This window comes from Oncorhynchus clarkii, chromosome 10, assembly GCF_045791955.1.
Source record: "Oncorhynchus clarkii lewisi isolate Uvic-CL-2024 chromosome 10, UVic_Ocla_1.0, whole genome shotgun sequence".
Taxonomy (NCBI): Eukaryota; Metazoa; Chordata; class Actinopteri; order Salmoniformes; family Salmonidae; genus Oncorhynchus; species Oncorhynchus clarkii.
Window position 1 is genome coordinate 50,059,771 of NC_092156.1, and position 19,062 is coordinate 50,078,832.

A 19,062-nucleotide genomic window follows, 5' to 3' on the forward strand; every position below is an offset into this window, starting at 1 on the left:
ATCCTAAGCAAAAATGTTATTTAACACAATACTATCCATATTTCATTACGACTTATTTTGAGGGCCTAGTTTTAGCCTAATACAGGTGAAACTCATACACATTACTTCAGCCCATCATTATCATATTTCCCAGCATGCTCTATTGCAGATAGATTTTTTTGAATTGTTTGTTTCAATATCTATGTTTGTGCATTGATTGATAGATTAATCTTATAATACACAAAAAAAATTCTAAACTAATCCAATCAGTTTTTTGTAGCTGTTACTGAAATGTTTGTTCCTGTTTAAATGCCTTAGGTAGTCTCCGCACAACATTCCTAACCCTAAATTACAGATGAATAAAAATTCCAGCTGTTGGATATCCTAAATGCGTCCACGTGCTTCCCAGCCGAAACAGTTCGGTAGAATTTGCATATATTTCGTTGCTCCAACGTGTACCTAACCATAAACATCAATGCCTTTCTTAAAATCAGTACACAGAAGTATATATTTTTAAACCTGCATATTTAGCTAAAAGAAATCCAGGTTAGCAGGCAATATTAACCAGGTGAAAATGTCACTTCTCTTGTGTTCATTACACGCATAGTCAGGGTATATGCAACAGTTTGGGCAGCCTGACTCATTGCAAACTAATTTGCCAGAATTTTACGCAACTATGACATAACATTGAAGGTTGTGCAATGTAACAGGAATATTTAGACTGATGGATGCCAACCGGTTAGATAAAATACGGAACGGTTCCGTATTTCACTGAAAGAATAAACGTCTTGTTTTCAAGATAGGTCATTAATATGGTCGAATCCGGAAACTAAGGCTCGTATTTCTGTGTGTTATTATGTTATAATTAAGTCTATGATTTGAAAGAGCAGTCTGACTGAGCAGTGGTAGGCACCAGCTGGCTCGTAAGCATTCATTCAAACAGCACTTTCGTTGCCAGCAGCTCTTCGCAATGCTTCAAGCATTGCGCTGTTTATAACTTCAAGCCTATCAACTCCCGAGATTAGGCTGGTGTAACCGATGTGAAATGGCTAGCTAGTTAGCAGGTTGCGCGCTAATAGCGTTTCAAACGTCACTCGCTCTAAAACTTGGAGTAGTTGTTCCCCTTGCTCTGCATGGGTAACGCTGCTTCGAGGGTGGCTGTTGTCGATGTGTTCCTGGTTCGAGCCTAGGTAGCGGCGAGGAGAGGGATGGAAGCTATACTGTTACACTGGCAATACTAAAGTGCCTATAAGAACATCCAATAGTCAAAGGTATATGAAAAACAAATCGTATAGAGAGAAATAGTCCTATAATTCCTATAATAATTACAACCTAAAACTTCTTACCTGGGAATATTGAAGACTCATGTTAAAAGAAACCACCAGCTTTCATATGTTCTCATGTTCTAAGCAAGGAACTTAAACTTTAGCTTTCTTACATGGCACATATTGCACTTTTACTTTCTCCTCAAACACTTTGTTTTTGCATTATTTAAACCAAATTGAACATGTTTCATTATTTATTTGAGGCTAAATCAATTTTATTGATGTATTATATTAAGTTAAAATAAGTGTTCATTCAGTATTGTAGTAATTGTCATTATTACAAGTAAAATTGTTAAAAAATCTGTATCAGCTTTTTTTTGGTCCTCTAATAATTGGTATCGGCATTGAAAAATCATAATCGGTCGACCGCCAAATATTTACAGAAATGTTTGAATGATACCACCACATCCTGATCCTTCTGCCCACATGCCCCTCTCTCCCCCTCTCTCCTTCCCTCCCCCACCAGAGAGGGGGCCCAGCGGTCTTGTCTGGGAGTGAGTGGAAAAAGCTGGCTAGTCAAAATATCATTAGGGAGGGTGTGTGTGTGTGTGTGTGTGTGTGTGTGTGTGTGTGTGTGTGTGTGTGTGTGTGTGTGTGTGTGTGTGTACATACAGCGCAGAGCATGGTACTGTTCGTCTATCTGTCTGGTCTGTTTATTTTGATTTCACTCTGCACCTCCTCCTCCTCCTCGTATGACAAAACTCACAGATGAGTTTTCCCCTTCAAGCCCAATAGGTAATGTCTCCTCTTTGTAGCTCCTATTGAGCAGCTGGGACTGTGGTGTTTCTGGTTAAAGTGCCCCCTCAAACACACACTGACACATCACACCGTCAACCGTCTTAGGGGGGAGATTAGGTCAGGTAGATATGGATTCTGTAATGGAAGAACACTGTTGAGGAAAACAAATTTGCACCATCATTGGGGAATCAGAGGTCATACATTATTTGAGCAACTCCTTTAAGCAATTTACAGTATATCCTAAAACGTTTAAAGACACAGAAAGCCTGAATGGTGTTATTTGCAAATGTCTATTAGGATGTTAAATCAAAACTCTCTCCTCCAGAACTCCATCCGCCACAACCTGTCCCTCCACAGTCGTTTTGTTCGTGTGCAGAACGAGGGGACAGGGAAGAGCTCCTGGTGGATGCTAAACCCCGAGGGAGGGAAGAGCGGGAAGTCCCCCCGACGTAGAGCTGCCTCCATGGACAACAACAGCAAGTTCACCAAGAGCAGAGGACGGGCTGCAAAGAAGAAGGTAGGAAGGAGTAGAATGGAGATGGTCTATTATTAGCTTCATTTTTAGAACCTCTACAGTGTTTGTTTGTCAATATGGAAGAGTGAATAACATAGACCACACCAAAAACAAAATGCTGGGTTGTATGGATAACCCAACTGCTGGGTTGCAGGCATTGGGTCACTTAGATGGGTTGTTTTCTTTAAAAAGAGCAAGGTTGGATTATTGATAATGCGTTATTGGGTTATTGAGTTATTGATATATGACCCAGCGGGTCAGATCAGTAGATTGGAGGCGTGGCTTAGTAAGGGTGTGGCTTTCAGATAGTTATTTTTGGCTACATGTGAGAGTTAACGTCATTCCGGTTCATCTCTACTGTTGTATTGTTATCACATGTTAAGCTTGAACACTGACGGTTTTGTAGCTTTAATGAGGCGTACACAACTGTATGAGTTCCTTGAAGCCTATGCATATTCAAATGTTGGGATATTTAGAACTTTTATTTAATTGAACCTTTATTTTTATTGATTTCATTTCACCTTTATTTAACCAGGCAAGTCAAATACAACCAGGCAAGTCAAGAATAAATTGTTATTTACAGTGATGGCCTGGCAAGAGACAAAAGGCCTCCTGTGGTGATGTGGGCTGGGACAAAAAAAACTAAAAGACAAAACGGACAACACAGACAGAAGACACTGGCAACAGCACAAATACAGCAGTAAACAAACAGTGTGTGTGTGTGTGTGTGCGTACGCGTGCAGGCGTGTGTGTGGTGTGTGTGAAGTAAAACAACATGCTTCTTTACGTAAGGCAATGCAAACAACTGACATCAGGTGGCAACTAGGAAAAAGTTAATTTCTCAACAATCTGTTAATCTATTTATCCTTTGAAGTCCTCCCACGACACTAGGTCCTGGAGTTTTAGGCTGGCTTGGATTGGAATTCCAAGACTGAGGGCTGAGTAATGAAAGGACCTTATTCCATGCTCGGCTCTAAATTTTCGGGACTCTTAGCATGAAACAAGGTTGAGAGCTGAGGTTGTATGTGTTTTCATTTTGAGCTAGAAGAGAGGATATCTGTAGATAAAATGGCAGTTTTCCTAAAATGGCCTTGTAAATAAGAATGTACCAGAGTTTGAGCCTGCATGTTGCTAGTGATGTCCACCAGACAGCACTGTAGCGATCACAATGGTGAGTAAGACACCTCTGACCTCTGACAAAACAAAGTATTGCATGTTACACAGAGTCAAGAGCCTTCAGTGTAGAGCGTGAGGCTTGCACATAAATAGTATCACCATAGTCCAACACACAGAGAGAGAAGTGCAACGAATCAACCATTTTCTAGCGGAAAATAAAAAACAAGCTTTGTGCCAGTAATAAAAACCAATACAGCTTGAGTTTCCTAACAAGGTTCTCTACATGGGTGGTGAAGCTCAACTTCTCATCCACCCAAACTCACAGATATTTGTGAGTTTAGACTTGCAATATAGAATGTCCTTCCAAGGTAGTAATTACAGTGGGGCAAAAAAGTATTTAGTCAAGTTCTCCCACTTAAAAAGATGAGAGAGGCCTGTAATTTTCATCATAGGTACACTTCAACTATGACAGACAAAATGAGAGAGAAAAAATCTAGAAAATCACATTTTTAACACATTTATTTGCAAATTATGGTGGAAAATGAGTATTTGGTCACCTACAAACAAGCAAGATTTCTGGCTCTCACAGACCTGTAACTTCTTCTTTAAGAGGCTCCTCTGTCCTCCACTTGTTACCAGTATTAATGGCACCTGTTTGAACTTGTTATCAGTATAAAAGACACCTGTCCACAACCTCAAACAGTCACACTCCAAACTCCACTATGGTCAAGACCAAAGAGCTGTCAAAGGACACCAGAAACAAAATTGTAGACCTGCACCAGGCTGGGAAGACTGAAAATGCAATAGGTAAGCAGCTTGGTTTGAAGAAATCAACTGTGGGAGCAATTATTAGGAAATGGAAGACATACAAGACCACTGATAATCTCCCTCGATCTGGGGCTCCACGCAAGATCTCACCCCGTGGGGTCAAAATGATCACAAGAATGGTGATTAAAACTCCCAGAACCACACGGGGGGACCTAGTGAATGACCTGTAGAGAGCTGGGACCAAAGTAACAAAGCCTACCATCAGTAACACACTACGATGCCAGGGACTCAAATCCTGCAGTGCCAGACGTGTCCCCCTGCTTAAGCCAGTACATGTCCAGGCCCGTCTGAAGTTTGCTAGAGAGCATTTGGATGATCCATTAGAAGATTGGGAGAATGTCATATGGTCAGATGAAACCAAAATATAACTTTTTGGTAAAAACTCAACTCGTCATGTTTGGAGGACAAAGAATGCTGAGTTGCATCCAAAGAACACCATACCTACTGTGAAGCATGGGGGTGGAAACATCATGCTTTGGGGCTGTTTTTCTGCAAAGGGACCAGGACGACTGATCCGTGTAAAGGAAAGAATGAATGGGGCCATGTATCGTGAGATTTTGAGTGAAAACCTCCTTCCATCAGCAAGGACATTGAAGATGAAACGTGGCTGGGTCTTTCAGCATGACAATGATCCCAAACACACCGCCCGGGCAACGAAGGAGTGGCTTCGTAGGAAGCATTTCAAGGTCCTGGAGTGGCCTAGCCAGTCTCCAGATCTCAACCCCATAGAACATCTTTGGAGGGAGTTGAAAGTCCGTGTTGCCGGGCAACAGCCCCAAAACATCACTGCTCTAGAGGAGATCTGCATGGAGGAATGGGCCAAAATACCAGCAACAGTGTGTGAAAACCTTGTGAAGACTTACAGAAAACGTTTGACCTCTGTCATTGCCAACAAACGGTATATAACAAAGTATTGAGATATACTTTTATTATTGACCAAATACTTATTTTCCACCATAATTTGCAAATAAATTCATTAAAAATCCTACATTGGATTTTTTCCCTCATTTTGTCTGTCATAGTTGAAGTGTACCTATGATGAAAATTACAGGCCTCTCTCATCTTTTTAAGTGGGAGAATTTGCACAATTGGTGGCTGACTAAATACTTTTTTTGCCCCACTGTACATGGTTTTCAGAGTGTTTAGTGTTGGAAAATGCCATGCATTTTATATACACAGCACCAGTCAAAAGTTTGGACACACCTACTCATTCAAGGGGTTTTCTTTATTTTTACTACGTTCTACATTGTAGAATAATAGTGAAGACATCGAAACTATGACATAACACATATGGAATCATGTAGTAACCAAAAAAGTGTTAAACAAATCAACATTTATTTTATATTTGAGATTCTTCAAAGTAGCCACCCTTTGCATTGATGACAACTTTGCACAATCTTGGAATTCTCTCAACCAGCTTCATGAGGTAGTCACCTGGAATGCATTTCAACAGGCGTGCCTTGTTAAAAGTTAATTTGTGGAATTTATTTCCTTCTTAATTGAGCCAATCAGTTGTGTTGTGACAAGGTGGTATACAGAAGATGGCCTTATTTGGTGAAAGACCAAGTCCCATATTATGGCAAGAACAGCTAAAATAAGCATAGATAAACGACAGTCCATCATTACTTTAAGAAACGAAAGGTCAATCATTTTGCAAAATTTCAAGAACTTTCAAAGTTTCTTCAAGTGCAGTCGCAAAAACTATCAAGCGCTATGACGAAACTGTCTCATGATGACCGCCAAAGGAAAGGGAGACCCAGAGTTACTTCTTCTGCAGAGGATAAATTAATTAGAGTTACCAGCATCAGAAATTGCAGCCCAAATAAGTGATTCACGGAGTTAAAGTTAACAGACACATCTCAACATCAACTGTTCAGAGGAGACTCCGTGAATCAGGCCTTGATGGTCAAATTGCTGCAAAGAAACCCCAACTAAAGGAAACCAATAATAAGAAGAGACTTGCTTGGTCCAAGAAACACAAGCAATGGACATTGGACTGGTGGAAATCTGTCTTTTTGTCTTAAATTTCAGATTTTTGTTTCCAACCGCTGTGTCTTTGTGAGACGCAGAGTAGGTGAACGGATGATCTCGGCATGTGTGGTTCCCATGGGAAGCATGGAGGAGGAGGTGTGATAGTGTGGGGGTGCTTTGCTGGTGACACTGTCTGTGATTTATTTAGAATTCAAGGGACACTTAACCAGCATGGACATCACAGCCTTCTGAAGCGATACGCCATCCCATCTGGTTTGCGCTTAGTGGGACTATCATTTGTTTTTCTACAGGACAATGACCCAACACACCTCCAGGCTGTGTAAGGGCTATTTGACCCTTAGGACAACAATCAGTCGTATATTGCACAAATCTGGCCTTTATGGAAGAGTGGCAAGAAGAAAGCCATTTCTTAAAGATATCCATAAAAAGTGTTGTTTAAAGTTTGCCACAAGCCACCTGGGAGACACACCAAACATGTGGAAGAAGGTGCTCTGGTCAGATGAAACCAAAATTGAACTTTTTGGCAACAATGCAAAACGTTATGTTTGGCGTAAAAGCAACACAGCTGAACACACCATCCCCACTGTCAAACATGGTGGTGGCAGCATCATGGTTTGGGCCTGCTTTTCTTCAGCAGGGACAGGGAAGATGGTTAAAATTGATGGGAAGATGGATGGAGCCAAATACAGGACCATTCTGGAAGAAAACCTGATGGAGTCTGCAAAAGACCTGAGACTGGGACGGAGATTTGTCTTCCAACAAGACAATGATCCAAAACATAAAGCAAAATCTACAATGGAATGGTTCAAAAATAAACATATCCAGGTGTTAGAATGGCCAAGTCAAAGTCCAGACCTGAATCCAATCGAGAATCTGTGGAAAGAACTGAAAACTGCTGTTAACAAATGCTCTCCATCCAACCTCACTGAGCTCGAGCTGTTTTGCAAAAATGTCAGTGTCTCGATGTGCAAAACTGATAGAGACATACCCCAAGCGACTTACAGCTGTAATCGCAGCAAAAGGTGGCGCTACAAAGTATTAACTTAAGGGGGCTGAATAATTTTGCACGCCCAATTTTTCAGTTTTTGATTTGTTAAAAAAGTTTGAAATATCCAACAAATGTCGTTCCACTTCATGATTGTGTCCCACTTGTTGTTGATTCTTCACAAAAAAATACAGTTTTATATCTTTATGTTTGAAGCCTGAAATGTGGCAAAAGGTCGCAAAGTTCAAGGGGGCCGAATACTTTCGCAAGGCACTGTATATATATATATATTTTTGTGTTACTACATGATTCCATATGTTATTTCATAGTTTTGATGTCTTCACTATTCTATAATGTAGAAAATAGTAAAAATAAAGAAAAACCCTTGAATGAGTAGGTTTGTCCAAACTTTTGATTGGTACTGTATTGATTTTTTTACAATTATTATTGTTATATATTTTTTGTACTTTTACCGCTTTTACTCACCAATTGGTAGTTATAATCTTGTCCCATCGCTGCAACTCCCCTACGGACTCTGGAGAGGCGAAGGTCGAGAGCCATGCATCCCCCAAAACAGGACGCTGCCAACCCGCGCTGCTTCAATGTGTCGGAGGAAACACCGTCCTGCTGGCAACCAAAGTCAGCTTGCGGGCACCCAGCCCTCCACAACGAGTCGCTAGAGCGCGATGGGACAAGGATATTACGGCCAGCCAAACCCACCAATAACCCGGGCAACATTGAGCCAATTGTGCGCCGCCTCATGGGTCTCTCGAGGCTGTAGTGACGACTCAAGCGCTGACCCACCACTGCGCCACTTGGGACATGCATTTTACTTTAGAGGAATTCAGAACTAGCTTCAAATCGTACAGATTCTGTTGAATGATGTTAAAAGCTGTTTGAGCTTTTTCAAAAGTCAAGCTGCTGCCAATTGAATAGAGCACAGTGTCATCCACATACGAAATGTGCATCAGCTGTCTCAATATGTCTCCCAATGTTGTTGGGAGACATATTGTATATGTATATATATATTATAAACAACAGGGTATCTAAAGGTGATCCTTGAGGCACATCCGATCACAACTCTATGGTGTCCGACTTACAATCATCTGCTTAACACACTGGGTTCGATTTGACAGGTAGTTCACAAACCACTCCAGAGCATGACACAGTAATCCCAATACACTTCCATTTCTGCACCAGGATAGTATGGTCCACAGTTTCAAATGTCTTTAACAGGTCTATGAATACAGATACACAATGCTGCTTCCTATCCATGACACAGTGAACATCATTCAGAACCTTCAATGTTTCTATGACATGTGGCTAGACCTGAAATCCTGCAGGTAGGCCTTAAGCATGGTCCCCGAAAGCTTGTCTTTTATGTATATAGCGACACCAGCACCCTTAGATTTACAATATGTAAATACTTATGCTATTAATATTATATTAGAATATGCCATGTGCAAACATATTTCATTAAAATAAATTTGCAGTGTACCAACTTAAAATGATGAACAAAAATTACATTAATTTAGGTGGCGAAAATAACTATCTGAAAGCCACTACCCTAATAAGACACACCTCCTGAAAATAACCAATGGATTACATTACAAAATACCCATCTTCTGGATCAACCCAGCATCAAAGTGAATATAACCCAATTGATGGTTAAATGAACCCATGTTTTGGTCATCTCTACAACCCAACATGGGTTCCATGACAGACTGACCAGGTGAATCCAGGTGAAAGCTATGATCCCTTATTGATGTCACATGTTAAATCAATTTCAATCAGTGTAGATGAAGGGAAGGAGACAGGTTAAAGAAGGATTTTTAAGCCTTGAGACATAGATGGAGGGGAGGTTGCAACTCAATATTAGGAAGGTGTTCCTAATGTTTGGTATACTCAGTGTAGGTTAATCTGATGAATTTATTTTATTTTACCAGGTAAGTTGACTGAGAACACATTCTCATTTACAGCAACGACCTGGGGAATAGTTACAGGGGAGAGGAGGGGGATGAATGAGCCAATTGTAAGCTGGGGATGATTAGGTGGCCATGATGGTTTGAGGGCCAGATTGGGAATTTAGCCAGGACACCGGGGTTAACTACTCTTACGATAAGTGCCGTGGGATCTTTAATGACCTCAGAGAGTCAGGACACCCATTTAACGTCCCATCCGAAAGACAGCACCCTACAAAGAGCAGTGTCCCCAATCACTGCCCTGGGGTATTGGAATATTTTTTAGACCATAAGAAAGAGTGCCTCCTACTGGCCCTCCAACACCACTTCCAGCATCATCTGGTCTCCCATCCAGGGACCAGCCAGGACCAACCCTGCTTAGCTTCAGAAGCAAGCCAGCAGTGGGATGCAGGGTGGTATGCTGCTGAATCTGAAGGTGCTGGAACTAAAGCATTCTCTACCTAATGTGCTGAGTTTTTCTTTTAGCCTTGTGTCAGGGGCCTGTCCACCCGTGTACCTTTGTCTACCTGAGCTCACCTCTGTGATTCTCCTCTCGCCAGGTGGCTCTCCAGGTGGATGGTGGTGCAGACAGCCCGGGAGGCTTCCAGTACTCCAAGTGGCTCGGCAGCCCCAACTCCCATAGCCACAGCAACGACGACTTCGAGGCCTGGACCACCTTCCGGACGCGCACCAGCTCCGACGCCTCCACCCTCTCTGGCCGTCGTTCTCCCTTCTTGGAACAGGAGGTCGACCTATCAGAGGCCGACATCCACATGGGCTACCCCGGAGGGGTGGGGCCTAAGATGACCTCCATGGCCACCCTGCCTAGCCTATCAGAGGTGGGCCTGGTCGACTCCATGGGTGGTCATCACCACGGTCACCACGGAACAGAGAACGTGATGGATAGCCTCCTTGACAACCTCAACCTGCTGTCCCCCAAGAATCAAACCCAGCTGGGGGTAGGCGGTGGTCCTGGGTCTGGGCCTGACTCCTCCCGGTCCTCTCCCTCCTCCAAGCTTCAGAACAGCCCTTATAGCTCCCCCTCCATGACCCCTCACCCCCAGCCCCAACAGCAGGACTATAGGAAGTGCCACTACGGCCAGGCCGGGCCAGGGATGAATAGCCCACATCTCTCTCCCATCCCCATGCAGACGCTGCAAGAGAGCAAGTCGCCAGGGTCCTTCGCACCCTTCCTGAGCCATTACAACTGCCCTGCTGGGCTACTCAAGGAGCTGTTGACCTCTGACGTAGCCGACCCTTGTTGTGGTGGGGAGGCCATGCCCTCCATGGAGACTGTAGTGTCCCAGTCTGGGAGAGGAAGAGGAGGGCGGATGCTTCCCAACTACAGCAGCCAGGTGCAGGTAGGGGGGCACGGGGGGGTGAAGATAATGAGTCCCCCACCTCAGCAACACCCACAGCACCCTCAGTCACATCCTCACCCTCACCCGCGGCCCCTCCACAGCCAGGGCCCTCCCCCCTCTGGGCCCTCCATGAACAGCTGTGGCCTGATTCCCCTGACCAGCCTGAACCACGCCGGGGGCCCAGCCCGTCTTGCTAGCCTCAGGACACACATCCACCAGCTACAGCAGCAGCCACGTGGTGGTGGTCACCCAGCCTCAGGCCACCAAAACCACAGTCCCCACCACAGCGGAGCTCCTCCACCCAGCTACGGCAGCAGTGCTAATGGTTATGTGAGGCCAGGTCCAGGCCACGGCCACAGCTCTGGTCATCCCCAGGCTCACCATCACCACCAATATCACAACCATCATCAGGAGAGGCTGCCTAGTGATCTAGACGACATGTCCATAGAGAGGTTCGAGTGTGACATGGAGTCTGTTCTTCATGACACGCTGATGGACGGAGACTCGCTGGACTTCAACTTTGACCCCATGGTAACCTCTCAGGGGTTCAGTCAGGGGGTTGGGGTGAAGACCACCACACACAGCTGGGTGTCTGGCTAGGACACACACCTCTCAGACAGGTGAGTGTATAAAGATACAGTATAATTTGAAAGTGTAAATATAATATAGTATTCTGTGGGTGAGTGTCTCAAACCATGTGTGGTAAATGTTTTGAAATCCTGAAACCCATGGATAATGCCGTTATTAATGGTTTTACATGCGTGGTTTTTCAGATTTTTCACCCTTCGACACTGGCCTTCGTTAAGAGAATGGAAAGGTCTAAGGAAACCATTGCCCCTCTCCACAGCACTATCATCAGCCCATCCCAATTCTCTCACTATCCATTGCAGATCTGTAAGGTGGAAGAAATAATGCATTTTGCGAAGATCGAAGGGTAAGGGCCAAGGGGAAGGGCTTAGAGAGTGAATCGGGGCTGGCTGAGACTGTGCTTGTTTGGAGGGAACGTCTCGTCTGAAGTTGGCTTTGTAAATACAGCAGCGCCAGACTCGCCACAATGTCATTCACTTCAACAGAACCTGGAAGAAGCTGGAGCCTAATTTACAAAAAGCTATGTTTTGTTGTGAAATATATTTTGTTTTTATTGTGTTATTATCGTATTTGGGCTCTCACATTATGTTTTTGCAAGTGTATTTCTTTTTTATGTTCAGTGTCAAAATCACACAAGATCAGGGCTAGTTTTAGCTCTTCAAAACAACTGGAATGGAGTCTGTTCTACTCTACATTCAAGTGGGATCAGTCCCGCCCTTCAGGGTGCTTTTCAACAAGGTTGTCAAAAAGCATTTGGCATATTATGTATGAATAAAATATTAGGGATGTAAAATATGCTACAATACTTCAAACATATGTAATGTATACTGTGTGTATATTTGTGAAAATGAATATTCTTACATTTTTATTATTCTTACACCTTTCTCTGTGTGCATTTAAAATTCATTTTTCATTGCCTCTCATTACCTTTCAAATGACCAATATGCTATGTTGAACCATCTACCCAGGAACCAGGCCAGCATAGGGATAGCCAAAGTCACAGTGATAGGACAAATCAGACTAGTTCAGTGATAATAGATATATGTATTTTAGTGACAGGACAAATCAGAGAAGTGCAGCAAGTGGTTACTTATCTAACATCTCAGGCTATTCTTTCCTCATCTGTTCATCACTCTTCCCTTCTCTTGCCCTTCACGTCTCTTTCGAGTTACGATTCCTAATTCCATCTACTTTTCTCTAATCATCATCTATCTGATTGTGACGATCACACTCTCCCAGGCCTTCATTCAGCTCGCATCCCTGACTCCCTTTTCTCACTCCCACCGTTTCCCTCCCACTCTCCTACCCTTTTCTAACTCACCTCTCTTTGTGCCTTATTACTCTCAATTCCTCTCTTCATCTCTCGCTCTCGCCCCCTCTTCCTCTCTTTCTCTGTCTGTGGGTGTGAGGGCACTGTATGCATTAGGAGGGCAGTGATAATTTGAGAGGCTGATAATGGACTCTAGTTTATCTCACATAACAGTGCTCAACAGCAGAACACAGGATTTGAGCTTTTTTCCTCCCTAGCAACCCTCCCTCTCTTCCTCCTTTTTTTTGTCACACACCAAAACGTGTAACCTAAATAACCTGATGTTTTAGAGTCAGTGTGCTGATTCACTGCACCTTTTATAGTCTCAGATTTATGTAAGTAAGTTTTGGAAAGTCAAGGCTTTATTTGTTACTAGACTTTGCATTGTAGTTTATAATAATTCCCTGAGTGACCTGTGAGAATCTGTGTAGTGCTGGAGTAACCTGGTAGAGTCTGCACCTATAGGTTGCCATTTGGGACTTAACCTAAATCAGCTGTCTCAAACTCCAGGCACAGGATCTACTGTATATCAGCCCCACAAGATGCTTTCTTGTGTTCCCCAGATTAATATCTAATTTGAGTTTGAGGTCTAAATGGATTCCCCTCTTTACCAGCCTCTCCCCCACTTGGCTGTTTACTAAACATGTTTAATTAATGCAATTTAAGATGAGTTAACGCACACTCACACACTCATACCTCAACTTATTTTACCTCTCACCATTCTGTCACAGTACATGGGGATTGGGTATGTAAAATATGATCCATAACTTTTTTCTTGATATACAGTATGGATGGATATGTTATTGATGTTACAATGGACCATTCACAAACCTTACCAGCTGTGTACTGAGTGATATAATATATTTCTTCTTTCACTTTTTGTTGATTCCATTTTTTTCTCTCAAAACAATACCCCTTACCTACTTTCAGCATGTGACCTCACTGTAAATAATAAGAATAATAAGAAATTAATATGTAGATTATTTGAAATTAATGAAACATTTAAGATAGGGTATGCAGTACCTACAGAGACCCTATTGTGAGAGACTGTCTGCATCCCAAATGGTACTGTATTCCCTATATAGTGCACATGGGGTTCTGTTCCAAAGTAGTACACTACATAGGGAATATGGTGCCATTTGGGACCGACACTATGTTAGTTCCAGTTTTCAGATCATCATTCTTGAGAAAATTATATCGTATAAAATCTTTTTATTATTATTATTATCTTTTTGTTACTATTTTATTTGATTTAGATACTCAACAAAAAATGAAGTATTCAGCTAATAGATTATGCAATGATTTAAGTGCTCTTTTTGTTTTTGGAAACTGACATTGTTACTTAGCTGCTGTTTGTATAAAAAAACGAATAACTGAAAGTAGACATTTTGAAATTGACTTCGTAAACAACATACACAAAAGAACGTGAATAAAAGTCAGACCAATTTACGTTTACAATGTTGCACTTCTAAAGTTTTGTAGTTGCTCAAGTGTTTTGTATAATTAGTTTTGACTGTAAAGATTTCACAGAAAACTGCTTATCCTCAAACATAAACAAGTGTTTGGGCCTGTTACATTTCTTAATTTATGTACGGAAAGTCAAATGTATTTTGATATTTGTCTGAGATTTGCCATAAAAGTACAATGAGATTTGTTTATGAATTACAAATGATCTACAGTGGGGTCCGGAATTATTGGATCTCTTAATAAAGATACGTTTCTTTGAATAAAGTATGCTCAATAAAGTATGCTCCAATTTTGTTTTTATGGATGAGGTATTTTCTGCATATGCATTGTTCTTTCGAAGGCCAAACACAATGCTTGTGTGGGTGGCCAAAGAGCTCTATTTTCGTGCCATATGACCATAGCACCGGTTCCAATCCAAGTACCAATGCCGTTTAGCAAACTCCAGGCAGTGACATGAGAATAGAGCTCTTTGGCCACACACACCAATGGTGGGTTTGGCCTTCGAAAGAACAGTGCAAATGCAGAAAATACCTTGACTCTACTGTAAAATATAGTGATGGATCTTTGACGTTATCAGACTATTTTCCTTCCACTGGTCCAGCGGCCCTTGTTAAGGTCAACGGCATCAGAAATTTACCAAGTACCAGGACAAAAACCTTGTTGCCTCTCCTAGGAAGCTGAAATTTCTTTGCAAGTGGATCATCTAGCAAGACAATATCACCAAGCACACATCAACATCCACAAAGAAATGGTTAATTGGACACAAAAATTATATTTTTGCAATGGCCATCTCAGTCTCTGGACTTGAGAACCCAATTGAAAACCTGTAGTTTGAATTGAAGAGGGCAGTTCATAAGCGCAGACAAAGGATATCAAGGATCTGGAAAGATTTTGTATGGCGGAATGTCCTTCCCAATGTGTTCACCAATCTCATTATACATCTATTTTTTTTAAAGGCTCAGTGTCATTATACTTGCAAGGGGAGGGTGCTGGAGTATTGAAAACATGGGATCCAATCATTTTCACCCCTTTCTTTTACATAACATTTTTTATTATACACTATAGCTCAGTATTTGTACTATTTATTTTATACAGTCTTTTTTGTGCATCTTTATCAAGGGATCCAATAATTCCGGACCCCAGAATATATATTGTAAAATAGCTCTTGTTTGTTTGAAGTATAGAGACTTGACCTTCTGAGTTCTGATTGGAAACTATATCTATAATTGTTAACTGCTTATATGATTATACAGTGCATTCGGAAAGTATTCAGACCACTTGACTTTTTCCACATTTTGTTACGTTACAGCCTTATTCTAAAATTGATTAAATTACTTTTTTTCTTCATCAATCTACACCCCATAATGACAAAGCGAAAACGGGTTTTTAGAAATTGTTGCAAATGTATTACAAATAAAAAACAGAAATACCTTATTTACATCCTTATTCAGACCCTTTGCTATGAAACTCGAAATTGAGCTCAGGTGCATCCTGTTTCCATTGGCCATCTTTGAGATGTTTCTACAACTTAATTGGTGTCCACCTGTGGTAAATTCAATTGATTGGACATGATTTGGAAAGGCACACACCTGTCTATATAAGGTCCCACAGTTGACAGTGCATGTCACAGCAAAAACCAAGCCATGATGTCGAAGAAATTGTCCGTAGGGCTCCAAGACAGCATTGTGTCGAGGCACAGATCTGGGGAAGGGTACCAAAACATTTCTGCAGCATTGAAGGACCCCAAGAACACAGTGGCCTCCATCATTCTTAAATGGAAGAAGTTTGGAACCACCCAACTTTTCCTAGAGCTGGCCGCCCGCCCAAACTGAGCAATCAGGGGAGGAGGGCCTTGGTCAGGGAGGTGACCAAGAACCCGATGGTCACTCTGACAGAGCTCCAGAGTTCCTCTGTGGAGATGGGAGAGCCTTCCAGAAGGACAACCATCTCTGCAGCACTCCACCAATCAGGCCTTCATGGTAGCATGGCCAGACGGAAGCCACTTCTCAGTAAAAGGCGCATGACAGCCCACTTGGAGTTTGTTAAAAGGCACCTAAAGGACTCTCAGACCATGAAAAACAAAATTATCTGGTCTGAAGAAACCTGGATTGAACTCTTTGGCCTGAATGCCAAGTGTCATGTCTGGAGGAAACCTAGCACCATCCCTAAGGTGAAGCATGGTGGTGGCAGCATCATGCTGTCGGGATGTTTTTCATCGGCAGGGACTGGGAGACTAGTCAGGATCGAGGGAAAGATGAACGGAGCAAAGCTTGTAGCGTCATACCCAAGAAGACTCTGTAATTGCTGCCAAATGTGCTTCAACCAAATTCTGAGTAAAGGGAATACTTATGTAAATATGATTTCCATATAAAAAAACTGTTTTTGCTTTGTAGTTATGGGGTATTGTGTATAGATTGATGAGGGGGGAAAGAACTATTTAATCCATTTTAGAATAAGGCTGTAACGTAACAAAATGTAGAAAAAGTTTAGAGGTCTGAATACTTTCCGAAAGCACTGTATTTTGACACAGGCAAATCTTAAAGTCAATGGTTATTGTGCAATGTTGATGCTGATCTTAAAATCAATGTTGATGAGTTAGTGTTGACTGTAGTTGTTTCTGGTGAGTGTTCATTACATTTAAATTGTTATTGGTTAATGTTTATCCTGACATGTATGTAAATGTTGCCTGCTATTCTTTTGCCTTGGTGTTAAAAAAACATCCAACCACCCTCCCCTTTAATAAGTAGTCATATCTTAAAGGGGAGAAGTGACAACTCAGACCAGCCAGCTACACCATGGTGCTTTCTTGGAACCTCGAGGAGCAAGTGCCTGACACTATTCTATCTGCGCCATATTTACAAATAAAATGCAACAAGTAAGATTTTGTGAAAAAAATCTTTTTGCAGATGTTGGTTGAAGCCGTATGTATATATAAATGATCTCACTGAAAATATTTGTGGCTGTCTATTCATTGTATAATTAATTGGTGGACACTCTCTCTTTGTAACCCCTATAGCAAGCTGCTTTTTCCTACTCACTGTACTTTTCACCTTTTCACCAGACACCCAACCCCTTCACATCCTTAATCTAGAGTACACTACATTCTTCTCCAGTTATTGGCACAATGTTATACACACATAATGTAGTTATAATGGTGCTAAATTCATTTAGATTCTACAGGCTCTTGTTGGAAATCCATGCAGAATGTGTTCTCAGATCTAAACCTCAGCGGACCTGGGTTCAAATACGATTTGAAATGTTTCGATCTTTCAAATACTTTGAGCGTTTGCTTTAGCCTGCCTGGAATGCAGACTAAAGATGGTTTTACACTTTTGGGACACTATAATTCTATTGATTCCATTTTGTCAGGCAAGCTCAATCAAACACAGCTAAAGTATTTTAAATTATTTCCAATAGTATTTGAAACCAGGTCTGCACTGCATTGACCTTCTCATGACTCTCTTCAGTCTTGGGTTAATCATCAGATCAGGATGTGGAGAGAAGATATTTAATTCCTCAGCCAAACTCAAACCCAAAGCCAAAGTAACACCCCAAATTGGACTATATGAAACGTTGATCAGCACACATCAATCTCTGACCGTCTTCAACCTTTATAAAACTATTTAATATATCTTTAATATTACAGGAAGCACCTGTGTGGGGTCCTCCTAGTGCCATTCACTCAGTAGGAAGAGCCTGCAAGTATAATGCTCTATCATTTTTTGTAAACATATGAGCCTTTATAATGTCTTATAAGGCTTATAATATGTCATATACACTACCGTTCAAAAGTTTGGGGTCACTTAGAAATGTATTTGTTTTTGAAAGAAAAGCAAGTTTTTTTTCCAGTAAAATAACATCAAATTGACCCGAAATACAGTGTAGACATTGCTAATGTTGTAAATGACTATTGTAGCTGGAAATGGCAGATTTTTTGATGGAATATCTACATAGGCGAACAGAGGCCCATTATCAGCAACCATCAGGTTAATTGATCATTAGAAAACACTTTTCCAATTATGTTAGCACAGCTGAAAACTGTTGTCCTGATTAAAGAAGCAATAAAACGGGCCTTCTTTAGACTAGTTGAGTATCTGGAGCATCAGCATTTGTGGGTTCGATTACAGGCTCAAATTGCCAGAAACAAAGAACTTTCTTCTGAAACTCGTCAGTCTATTCTTGTTCTGAGAAATGAAGGCTATTCCATTTGAGAAATTGCCAAGAAACTGAAGATCTCGTACAATGCTGTGTACTCCATCACAGAACAGCGCAAACTGGCTCTAACCAGAATAGAAAGAGGAGTGGGAGGCCCCGGTGCACAACTGAGTAAGAGGACAAGTACATTAGAGTGTCTAGTTTGAGAAACAGAAGCCTCACAAGTCCTCAACTGGCAGCTTCATTAAATAGTACCCGTAAAACACCAATCTCAACGGTGAAGAGGCGACTCCGGGATGCTGGCCTTCTGTTTCTCAAATAAAATTGTATTTGTCACATAGGCTGAATACAACAGGTGTAGTAGACCTTAATGTGAAATGCTTACTTAAAAGCCCTTAAGCAAAAATGCAGCTCAAGAAAGAGTTACTAAAATATTTACTAAATACACTAAAGAAAAAAAATCCAATCAATCAAAAAGTGAAAATACATTTACATAACAATAACAAGGCTTTATATACAGGGGGTACCGGTACCGAGTGAATGGGGGTATAGGATAGTCCAGGGGGGGGGGGGGGTAAATAGTCCAGGTGGCCATTTGATTATTTTAGTTGTTCTGCAGTCTTATAAGGAGACTTTTGGTCCTAGACTTGGCACTCGGCCTTCCTCTCACACCGCCTAGTATATAGGTCCTGGATGTCAGGAAGCTTGGCCCCAGGGATGTACTGGGCCATAAGAGACAGTAGC

General features: G+C 41.7%; 1 protein-coding gene across 1 annotated transcript in view; it reads left to right on the forward strand.

The window, feature by feature from the left end:
- The window catches only part of LOC139418725 (forkhead box protein O1-A-like), a 97,604-nt gene extending 80,490 nt beyond the window's left edge, over window positions 1-17,114 (forward strand). The window contains exons 2-4 of the mRNA XM_071168379.1: window positions 2,368-2,559; window positions 9,999-11,419; window positions 11,573-17,114. Of these exons, the coding sequence (XP_071024480.1) occupies window positions 2,368-2,559; window positions 9,999-11,399 (1,593 nt within the window). The 3' untranslated portion in view covers window positions 11,400-11,419; window positions 11,573-17,114. The remainder of the gene's footprint in view (window positions 1-2,367; window positions 2,560-9,998; window positions 11,420-11,572) is intronic.
- The last annotated feature ends 1,948 nt before the right edge of the window (window positions 17,115-19,062 follow it).